Source organism: Neoarius graeffei, chromosome 7 (genome assembly GCF_027579695.1).
Source record: "Neoarius graeffei isolate fNeoGra1 chromosome 7, fNeoGra1.pri, whole genome shotgun sequence".
Taxonomy (NCBI): Eukaryota; Metazoa; Chordata; class Actinopteri; order Siluriformes; family Ariidae; genus Neoarius; species Neoarius graeffei.
Genome location: NC_083575.1, coordinates 36,550,828 through 36,563,012, shown reverse-complemented (window position 1 = coordinate 36,563,012; position 12,185 = coordinate 36,550,828). Strand labels below are relative to the sequence as shown.

Here is a 12,185-nt window from a genome sequence, read left to right as displayed (position 1 = left end):
AAAAGGAGAGGAGGTGAACACTCTTAATGAGAGAGACATTTGCAATGCTGAAGATATTGTTAAACTGATGGCTCCAGTAAAAGTTGTGACCACAGTCGTGTGAGGAGGAGCAGCCAACAATCTCAATGATTGCCCAACTCAAGGCCAAACTTGACAAACACTTTTGCCGCTTTTCCACTACAAACGCGGCTGAGTCGGGCTGAGCCGTGCCGTGCTGAGTCGAGCTGAGCGGGGCTGTTGGAGTTGCATTTCGACTACAACCGCGCTGAACCGTGCTGGCTGGAAGTGGGTGGACACATTGGGTGGAGTTAGCGAAAGTGGGTGGACGTCAGGTGATATTGTTAGGCGGCGCAAACAGTGACATCAGTGAGCTTTTAAGCGGTAGTGTCACGACCCGGAGAGTAAACAATAAACATGGAGTCGTTAGTGTTGCTGGTCTTGGTGCTGTGGCTTGTTGTCACCGACAACACCAACAGATACTGGCAAGAGTGTATAGATGAGGCGAGGCGCATAAGGCTTCAGAAATTCTCGTAATTCATAATTCTCCTTCTTCCGGGTTTACGGATCCCAGCGTGCTCGCGGGGCGTGTGGGCATGTGAGGACACTCCTCCTCACCAATCAGTGCACAGGGGAGTGTCTGCTCACGTCCCTAGCCTCACTCAGCTCGGTTTGGCTCGCTTCAGCCCCACTCCAAAACCGTGCGAGTTTTGGGGGCTGAGCAGGGCTGAAGCGAGCTGAGTCGTGCTGTTCTTAGATAGTCGAAACGCGAGCCGTGTCGGGCTGAAGCGAGCTGAAAAGGGTAGTGGAAAAGGGCCATTTGAGGCTACTGATGAAGATACAGCTCTCATCACTGAGATGAAAAGGGCCTTCAATAATGACTTTGAGAAGCGATATACACATCTCCATGACCTCCTTTACACAGCATCAGCTCTTGATCTGCGCTTCAAGACATTGCCCTTTCTGACTGACGATGACACAGAGAGGATCTTCACAAGCCTTTCGGTTGAAGCTGCAGCCATTAACAACAAGGTAAGAAACGTTTTTATTGGGTTAGAACTTTTTTGGTGTGCTGTGTTACCATTTCTTGCACTCTGCACATTTAATTCTTTGTGACTGCTGGTGTTTAATTGTTAATGATTGTTAGGAAACATCACATGAGGACAATCAGGGACAGCCAGTTCAGGGAGTTGAAGGGCAGACAGAGCTGCTGACAGACCCTGGGCAAGGCAATCCGGAACGTGTAGTTTGTTCCCAGATCCAGGATGCACAAAGGTGTGTTGTTGAGCAAAATAGGGTTTAAGCAGGTTTCAATTTATAGGTGAAATAAGGCAAAAGAAAAGGGCATACAAGGTCATTGCACACATTATCAGTAATCAGTGTTATTCTTTCTTTTCCTTTTCAGATAACCAGCCTCCCTGTAAGAAGAAAAGAAAAGGTGCAGCGCTGGACCTACTGTTTGGAGAGACCTTCGAAGTGAAAGCAGCAACAAGATCTTCAAACGAGAAGGCGGACAGTGATGAAGTTATGAGGTACAGACAGCGCAATACATTGCCCCTCAAGGACAACCCACTGCAATGGTGGAAGGGACAATCAGACCTCCCACTGCTGTCATCTCTTGCGAAAAAATCTCTGCATACCAGCAACCAGCGTAGCATCAGAGAGTTTAGCACAGCAGGGGATGTCGTTTCAGTTCAACGCAGTGTTCTCAGGCATGATCATGTCGATCAGCTGATTTTCCTCAAAAAGAATCTTGACAAGTATGAATAAATTCAGAGTTGTGAGATGTAAACAGAAGTCATAAGCACACAAACCAACTCAGGCAGACACACACTATACTTTTGCTGTAAAGCACTGATGACTTCAGACAGAAAAATAATGTTATGAGATGGAGAGAAAGTGATAGTTTTTGTTTAGTGTTTGGAGCTTTTTCTTATTTTCTTTTTTTTTGGTAACAAAAGCTAATTACAGACATAAGACAGACATGTTGCATACTGAAGTCTATGTCTAGCAATGATATGTTGCACTTGTTTTACAGTTACTGAAACTCACATGAGTGACGGAAGCAGTAATCATTCCGATTGTTGCCTTTAATAGGCAACTTGCTATAGGCTACTTTTATTTTTGATATCTAACCTTATTATTTTGTGGTCTTTGAGGGAAAGTCAGTATGTATTGTATTTCAAGTATGAGCAGAGTTTGAAAACCTGTTAAGTGAGGCACACCGGATTTCCAGTTTTGTGTTTTGTAATGTATCCCAGCATTACTAATGTCTCATCTCATCTCATTATCTGTAGCCGCTTTATCCTTCTACAGGGTCGCAGGCAAGCTGGAGCCTATCCCAGCTGACTACGGGCGAAAGGCGGGGTACACCCTGGACAAGTCGCCAGGTCATCACAGGGCTGACACATAGACACAGACAACCATTCACACTCACATTCACACCTACGGTCAATTTAGAGTCACCAGTTAACCTAACCTGCATGTCTTTGGACTGTGGGGGAAACCGGAGCACCCGGAGGAAACCCACGCGGACACGGGAAGAACATGCAAACTCCGCACAGAAAGGCCCTCGCCGGCCCCGGGGCTCGAACCCAGGACCTTCTTGCTGTGAGGCGACAGCGCTAACCACTACACCACCGTGCCGCCTAGCATTACTAATGTAATGTATGTAAAGTATAAATAAACAAAAGGATACCGTTTTGAAATTTCATTTCTGTTTTTCTCTTTTTCTTCTCACTAACATGAAGCACTTGGAAGTTAAGTTGTCAATTTGTAATGAATCGAACCGGACCGGATCAAATCGTACCAAATCGTTTACTACTTTTTATGAATCGTAGCCTGTGAATCGAGATTTGAATCGAACCGTTTTGTGAGTGAAAGATTCACACCCCTAGAAGGTATCTTGACTTTTATTCTTTATTGGCCTCAAAACTGCAAAAATAGTCAGAGACCATTTCAACAGCTCTTTGCATGCCAGCAGCCAAACTGGTTTGTCTGATCACCACTTCATTTACCAGAAATAAACTCGCAAGCAAAAGTCACATTATTGAATACAACCTATATTCTATTCCAGGTGAACCACTCAGAAAGACTGACCGAAGAACCTTTAACTCAGTGGTTCGTCGGGGGGGGGGGGGGGGGGGGGGGGGTCAATATCGTGGCCACACACTGCAGCTGTATGGCAGGTCCTGGAGGGAGCTGTTCTCACATAGCATCGTTGTTGTGGGCTCAAAACTGGAGTGAAACAAAAGGATTCACTGACAGTTACAGATTAAAAAAAAAAAAGGCGTACTGGGTTTTCCCTACTTCTGTGGGGAAGGGGGTCCTCCTACTCCCGGATCAGAGATATTTCCTTTCTAAAGATGTAACCCAAATCAAGTTCCTCAGCCACAATCAGAAATTCAAGACAAAGTTCCAGGGAGATGATAATACTTTTTATCTTTTTCTCTATTTGAACGATTGTTCCAATCAAAAACAGCGCAAAAATGAACCATATGTAAGACAGATTAAGCCTTGCTTCCAGGAAAGACGGTGTCTGGTTGTCTCCCAGGAAAAAAAAAAATCACGTGATGTCACGCACAAGGAGTCTGTATTCTGTTAGTGTGAAAAAGGAATTAGGCTGCAAGTGCAAAGGAATTACATGCACGAAGGGAAGTTGGCACTTTTCTGACCCACTAACCTGGATTACTAATAGCAGTGTTTTCTATGCTACACAGTTTTTGTTGGGTCAGTGTGCTTTTATTTCAGTGTGCGCACTGTGGATATGATTAAACAACAAATGAGAGATGATACTTGACAATACTTCATTTTACAACTAGGGTAGACAACATTGGAGAAACCAGCAAGAGTAAGCTAGATTTTGAAAATAGCCAACTGAAAAATACCACCCCTTCCCATCAGCTCTCCAGAGCATACTCAGACTAGGTACGGTTGCCTTGTCCTATACCGAGTACGATTGTCTCCCCCTCCCCAATCCCTAGCTAGCCGGCGCACACATTGTGCTTAAAGTGAATGTAATGCCTCTAAACCCCACTTTTTTTCCTTGTACAATGCAACAATCTTTGTGGTGACTGACCATGTGTTTTCGAACCATAGCTGATCCAAAAGGCCATAAATTAATGGAAAATCAATCAGATCAGCCGATTTTCACGGAATCTGCCGAGATCAAACCGGAAGATCCCGAACGGGTGCGTGCCATCACATGTGTAACAATTCAGGTATCAATTTTGTTCCCGTGCACAGCAGTGGTTAGACCAGTCTCAATCTGGAATCACGTTTTGGAGAGAATTCTGATAGTGATTCTTATATGTCAGATAATTATCAAGGACATTCCAGAGTAAATGGTTCTCTTTTCAAGCCCCCAAGATGAGAGAATGCCAGTTCACAACAGTCTTCCTCTGTAGAATGCACGAGATGGAGAGACAGATGTGCAGAATGCGGTGGCTACCTTTCAGCATATTTTCCTGAACAAAACTAAAAACACAGAGTCCTGCAATATTGCAATCTGAGAGCATTTAACACGTTTCAGTTAATAATTAATGATTGGCGCGCACTTTTCTTCCCGTTAAAGTGCATCAGATATGATAAGATCGCATGTCGCGAGCGTGTAAATGTTGCTCATAATCCTGCATCTGGTGCATTGTGCGTGTGTAATAATAGTGGAATCGACAAACTGTCTAAATGTCAGATCAAATGTCATTTATTGAAATCAATGGGTTTATTTTTGCTCCAGTAATTCCCATGTGGTTGTTCTGGTGGTGGTGAACACTTGATAAATCAGATTTATCATTAGTAGACGACACGAAATCTGCCCACTTCGTTTGCACAAACTTCACCCACTGTCGCTTTCTTGGAAATTCATGAACTGAATGTCCTGTTGTATATGGATTTGAACATCCAAACACAACGCAGCGCTTTCCCATCGTTATTTTTGTCAGATTCCAAGAACAATATCCAATTTCAGTGAGTAAACAAGCACGGAGTCAGATGAACTGAAATGACCCAGATAACCAGGGTTCCATGTGCGACATCATGCAAAATTTGCCCTGGGGCAAGGCTGCCTTCTTCCGGGATCCAGAAGCCGCAATTTATCGAGTTTTGTGATTGATAAAATAAATAATTAATATTATTTATTTTCCCCCCTGCTTTATTAATTCATTTTGGTCATTACTAATTTTATATATAAAAAAGTGATTCCACACTTATGGGTACTGAAATGGGGACATGAACTTATTCACCTAAAACCATTTCTTTTTTTACCATCAGGTCACAAAACATGTAATCTTTAATGAATGATATGTTAAAAGATAACTTTAATTTTCTGAGATGTAATAAAAACATATTTATATGCCAAAGTCAAGCCTATGAGTTCCAAAATGATGTCTGTTACATTACTTCTGTTACGACTGTCCATCTCGCATCTGTCACAAATTACAATCTAGCTATATACCATGTTAATCTTATTGAAAGAATGTGTATGTTTATTCTACTACACATGTTTATTAATTATATTTGCTAAAACATCACCTTCCTATGTTTCAAAAAGTAATTCTACATTGTTGAAATTGAGAATATATATGTCCACAACACTTCTGTTACGTTCTGACTTTGGCATATAAATATATTTTTATTACATCTCAGAAAATTAAAGTTATCTTTTAACATATCATTCATTAAAGATTACATGTTTTGTGACCTGATGGTAAAAAAAAATAAATGATTTTAGGTGAATTTTTAAAAATAAGTTCATGTCCCCATAAGCGTGGAATCACTCTATATATATATTTTTTTTTTTTTAAAAAGCATTACAAACACTTTAATGTTCCAAGCCCGAGTAAACTTACATCATGACGCGACTTGTGGTGAAGAAAAGCGCTCTAGCACAGCATGATGGAGTTCATGACCTTTTCATTGTGGTTTATTTGAAGTCATTTTATTGTAGCAAAAACAAATAGTCATCTCATCTCATTATCTCTAGCCGCTTTATCCTGTTCTACAGGGTCGCAGGCAAGCTGGAGCCTATCCCAGCTGACCACGGGCGAAAGGCAGGGTACACCCTGGACAAGTCGCCAGGTCATCACAGGGCTGACACATAGACACAGACAACCATTCACACTCACACCTACGGTCAATTTAGAGTCACCAGTTAACCCAGTGGTTCCCAAAGTGGGGGGGCGCAGAGCCATTGCAGGGGGGGCGCGGGGCACGGATGGAATGAATGAATGAATCAATCAAATTATACTGCTAGCATAACATGGAGAAGTTTTTGGTGGGGGGGGGGGGGCACGGGGCTCCCACGTAAACGCAAATCAGAGGATGAAGCATCACCAAATGTGCTTCCAAAGCAAGTTCATTCCAAGGCAAAGACAAGAAAATATGACGACACACATCTTGTCTTTGGCTTCACCTGTACAACGGTGGGTAATGAGGAGAGACCGCAGTGTGTTGTCTGTCTTAAAGTGCTAGCTTGTCACAGCTTGAAGCTGAACAAGCCAAGACGCCACTTGGAGACAAAACATCCAGAGCACAAAGACAAGCCAGTTGAGTTTTTCAGACAAAAACTTGTAAACTGCCGTGCTCAACAGTCCCTATTTACTAAAGCTGCATCCGTGCCCGCAAACGCTCAACTCGCCTCATATAAAGTTGCCTACCGAGTGGCACAGTGTAAAAAGCCGCACACAATAGCGGAGGAATTAGTACTTCCCTGTGCTATGGACATGGTATCAACTATGCTTGATGACACTGCAGCCAGCAAACTAAGGGCTATTCCTCTGTCCAACAACACCATCGGCAGGCGCATTTATGACATGTCAAAGGACATAGAGGAGCAGCTTAATGACAAAGTGCGTGACAGACGCTTTTCTCTTCAGATGGATGAAGCCACTGACAGTAACAAAGTGTTTATTAATTACTTACGTCAGATTCATAGATGGAGATGACATGAGGGAGGAATTGCTTTTCTGCAAAAAAGTTACTGGCAGAGCCACAGCAGAAGAACTGTTTAAAAATCATTGACTCTTACTTGAAAGAGGCCAACCTGAAATGGGAGGACCGTGTGGGGATCTGCACTGACGGGGCGCAGGCTGTTGCTGGGAAACGGGCAGGGCTGCAAGCGCTCATCAAGCACGTCTCCCCCGATGTGCAGTGGACGCACTGCATGATACACCGCGAAGCCCTGGCATCTAAACAGCTGAGTCCCGAGCTGAATGATGTAATGACCGACGTTATTGCCACCGTCAACTACATCAAAACACAACCTGTCAAAGCCCAGAATTTTTCAGCACCGTGCAAGGAAATGGGCTCCGACCACACAGCTGTTCTGTTTCACAGCGAGTCCTGATGGCTGTCACGTGGGACGGTGCTGTCCAGGGTCTTTGAACTGCGAGATGAAATCCGCATCTTTTTGAAGGAAGAGGGCAATGATCTTGCCCACAAATTTTACTGTAACAAGTTCCTCATGAAACTTGCATACCTCAGTGACATGTTTCTGAAACTCAATGAAGTGAATTTGCAGTGGCAGGGCACAAATACACACCTCCCACATCTAGCACATAAAATCACATCATTCACCAGAAAACTTGAGATGTGGCTGCAGTGAGTGAAGGTTGGAAATGTGGACTCATTTGAGAACCTGAAATCATTCATTGAAGACAACAAACTGCAGAACACAGTGATCCCATGCATGAAAGCACACGTCTCTGCCCTTCAGAACCATTTCCAGAAATATTTCCTGATGCAGGATCCCAAAGAACATGACTGGATCCGTGACCCCTTCAGTGCAACACCACCTGCCGACTCCAGCACATCAGAGGAGGAACAGTTCATTGATGTCACCTCTGATTCAACAATGAGGCTGCAGTTTCAGTCAAAGACACTGGCTGCATTTTGGATTGGAGTGGAGAAAGATTACCCACTGCTAGGTAAGAGAGCCCTGGCCATACTTCTCCCTTTTGCCACATCCTACCTATGTGAGAGAGATTTTTCTGCCGTGGCCTCAATCAAGACAAAATACAGATCAAAGCCGGACATGGAAAATGAACTCGGAGTGGCAATCTCAAAACTGCAACCCAGATTTGAGAAGATCTGCAGCATGACGCAGGCCCACACCAGTCACTGAAAAGATGCGAGGATTAAAGGTGTCATTTTTACACAACAAATCTTTAGGTTTTTGTTTTTTTCTTCTCAGGGAGTTGGTCATGTTTTAAAACCCATTTTTGCAGAGAGGCAATGTTTGAAAACTGCATTGATAATGTTAAATATTAAAAAAAAGAAACCTGTTACACAGTTAAGGCCAATTTATGCTGACAACCCAGTCCTCGCAGATAGCGTCACAGACAGTGTCTGCGTAGCCCCCCCACCTTCGCAGACGCTCTGCGCGCACCTCCCAAAAATTGTGACCACCGCAGAAGCCTCGCAGACAGCGCTGCAGACAAGAGGGCTCTGATTGGTCCACTCTACATCCGCTGTACACGCACTTCCGCTTCCCTACTTTCCCGGTTTGGTTTGTTTTCACGACTGGCATTTTTAAAAACACGAGCGAAGATGGGGCAGCATGAAGAGCGGTTGATTGAGGAAGTACGTACATCTATACGACTCCAGTTCTAGTCATTATATAAAAAAAAAAAGTTCTAGTCATTATAAGTAACCGGAGGATAAACACTCCACTAACCACACCCACCAACTACTCCTAGCGACTTCGCACCCCCTTGCGTTGTGCCGGTGAATAACATCGCGCACGCCTATTACTCCCCGCTCAACGATAAATTACAACTGTCTGCGAAAAGCTATCTGCGAAAGCCTTGTCGCAAGAGCATGCAGAGGCCTTTAAGGTGCTTGAAAACAGTTATACTTATAATCATATTGCAACCTGTAGTTTATGGCAGTTTACTTTTATTTGTTCAAAAAAGGTTGAGGTTTGTATTAATAAACTGCAATGGAGTCTGAAAACAAAACATGTGTATGTGTGTCCTGTTTATCTTTTTTTTTTTTTCTCTTTTTGTCGGGGGGGGGCAAAAGTTTTCTTATCTACCAAAGGGGGGGCCCAGCAGAGAAAGTTTGGGAACCACTGAGTTAACCTAACCTGCATGTCTTTGGACTGTGTGGGAAACCGGAGCACCCGGAGGAAACCCACGCGGACACGGGGAGAACATGCAAACTCCACACAGAAAGGCCCTCGCCGGCCACGGGGCTCGAACCCAGGACCTTCTTGCTGTGAGGCAACAGCGCTAACCACTACACCACCGTGCCGCCCCACAAATAAATCATAGACAATGCAAAACAACATTCCAAAGGCATGACTGTGGATGAAGAGGGTGCAGGTGCTGGGCTGGTTTCAATCCTCACCTGTCCCCAACAGAGAATGCATGGTGAATTTCAAAATGGAGGAGGGGGAAAAAAAATGATGACCTTTACACACCAAGACCTGTTTGCAGGAAGAATGGGGACACCTGAAACACTTCATCACTTGGTGTCACTTGGTTGGGGAAGCAGCTTTGAGACCAAAAGGTCACCAGTTTGATTCCCTGGACCAGCAGGAATGGCTGAAGTGCTGTTGAGCAAGGCACCTAACCCCCATCTGCTCTCCAGGTCGCTCCGGATAAGCGCCTCTGCTAAATGTCATTAAAGTGCATGTTCTGGACCAATTTCGTTTTTTTTTTATATGAAAGAATGTCCCTTTACACACTCATCCAGAAGGGTAATTTTGCACAAGTCCATCTGTCTACAGCAGAAAAAAATAAAACAACAAAACGAGTCTGGAGCCAGATTTGTGACATCACCTGCGGAAGCTTTGTACGGTTTCAGTGCACAGCCTGTGTAGACCAAGCGCTCCCGTTTCTCTCTCATTGTCCGGTCTTTTGGGAAACCATGGAATACTAATCCCATCAAGATTGGTGTTGCTACACCCTCCTACGATACATCTGTTAACCATTTTAATAATTACGTGATAATGTTGAAGAAATTTGCAGAAAACCACCAGGTCATTTCCTCATAAACAAACCAGCGCTGACGTAGGATTCAGAGGGAGGCGTCCCGCACGTGACGTCACGAAAAAAAAAATATCAATGTTTGCTGGGAAATCCAAATGCCAAGTTTTTTCAGAGGCGGACCAATTTGCCTCAAATGGCTTGATTTCAACTGAATTTTTCTGGTATTGCGCAAGGTAAAAAAAAAATTGCACAAAATGTGACAGATATTTGACCAAAGTTTAATATAAAATAAGAGAATTACATTGATCTTGCTCCTGAATTTACCCGTGATATGCACTTTAACGTGTCTTCAGTCCCTAAACACCTTGGCAACATTATAAAAGTGGTAAATGCTTTAGCATCACGTGGTTTTTTTTTAAATGAATCAAAATGTGTTGGGTTTTTTTTTTTGGGGGGGGGGGGGGATATCCTGAGGTAAAACAACGTTTCTGTACTGTATTTTGAGTACAATACGTCAAATATTATCATACATGTCAACCTATACGGAATCTCCATATTTTATACGGATTTGATTCAATAAACGTAGTATACGGGCGTATAAATAAAGTTATACGGATTCTTTAAAAAAAAAAACTTCAATATTTATTTAGAGCTATAATCAATTCCCACGATGATAAAAGAGCGCATAACATTTACAAACGTACTGTACACCACAGACAGCCAGTAAAGAGTCTTATGAAATCGCACGTTATCTTGTGGTAGTGAGACTTCGTTCCACTTTTGATCATGCGCACACCGCATTGCGAGAATCATACGTCATCCTCGCTACCATATTGGATGGGGCAAAGTGGAGATTCTTCAGCCGTCTCTGGTGTAGCGTCTAGACAGTAGCCGAGAATAAAGATGCCTCATTCATGTGCTGCGTTTAACTGTACCAACAGGTTTACCGTCCAAACGAGATCACATGGGATTACCTTTCACAGGTGAGACTGGAAAAATACTTTTCATTGTATTTGGTCATTATAACGTAATTTTACGAACAGATTTTTCTGACTTATGAAGTCTCACGCATAATAGCCGCTCGGTGAAACCTGTCTCCAAACAACGAAGTATTTCCTTCGTAACTACGCTGATAACACTTTGTGTTTTTGTCAAACATTGGAGCTTTGTATTCATTCTGAAGGTTTATTGTTATTAATATTGAATAAAAAGTAACTGGGATATATCATTGTTAATTATCATTCAAATGTTAGGTAAATTATTTTAATTTGCATCTTATACGGATTTTATAAGGGAAATACGGATTTTGGAGGTTGGTTATACAGGTTTGATTGACCAAAGGTTGACATGTATGTATTATTTACAGCTCACTACTTTGTTTTCATTTCAACATACTGTCCCAACTTTTTCTGATATGGGGTTAAATAAAGAAAGGCAAAGACTTCTGCAGTTGCCAAATTAGTAACTTGTTTCTCTCCTGTATTTTAATGTCAAGTGACAGGGATTGTTTTTGCTCAGCCTCCCAGAGGCAAAGTTGGCTTGTTGAGACACAGCATTTCAAAGCAAAGCAAACTCGGCCAAGTCTGAAAAACAGAAGATGAAGCAAGCGCTTGGCTGAGCATTAAAACAAAAGGTTAATAAAATAACAGGCAACAGGTTTGACTCGCTGCTCCATGAGGGTATGACAGAGCTGTAGCTAGCTGGGCTAAGTGAAGAAAACACCACCGGCTTTGTTCATCAGTTTCCTCTGCTTTGACAAAACATCTCTAGGCTACAGTGTTAGCCAGCTCGCTAGCTAATTCTACATAAGCAGTTCATAAAACACACCAACCAAACAGGCTTGCCTTCTCAAGCAAAATAAACAAACAATCCCAGGAAACAAGCATTTAAAAAAAAAACACTTTTATATTCGCTAATTCTCAAGTCAAGGTTGCTGACTACCTGCTCGTAGAAAAACAAGTTCTCAAGCAGGTTAGCTTATCTTAGCATTAGCGTTAGCATTAGCATTAGCCAGGACTCAGCGACAGCTATCCCGAGCAGCTGAGAAAAACAAGCTGAGTAGAAAAATCCGAAATGTCACCCAGAAACAAAGAACAACGCTCTTTCACATACACCAGGCGAAAGTTTAACAATTTCTGACTCCTTCTGTAGAACTGTCGCCTACCGCAGCGGTGTCCTTCGCGGAGAAATGGAGGAATTCACTGCACAGAGCAGTCGCTGCTTCCCGATCAGACTCAGCCGCCGCCATGATTCACTTCA

At 43.0% G+C, this 12,185-nt stretch overlaps 1 protein-coding gene across 3 annotated transcripts in view; it reads right to left on the bottom strand.

Annotated features, from left to right (window-relative positions):
• ubr2 (ubiquitin protein ligase E3 component n-recognin 2) overlaps window positions 1-12,185 on the bottom strand; it is a 144,433-nt gene extending 132,248 nt beyond the window's left edge. For all 3 annotated transcript variants that reach the window (XM_060925578.1, XM_060925579.1, XM_060925580.1), the window contains exon 1: window positions 12,091-12,185. In XM_060925578.1, the coding sequence (XP_060781561.1) occupies window positions 12,091-12,174 (84 nt within the window). In that variant the 5' untranslated portion in view covers window positions 12,175-12,185. The remainder of the gene's footprint in view (window positions 1-12,090) is intronic.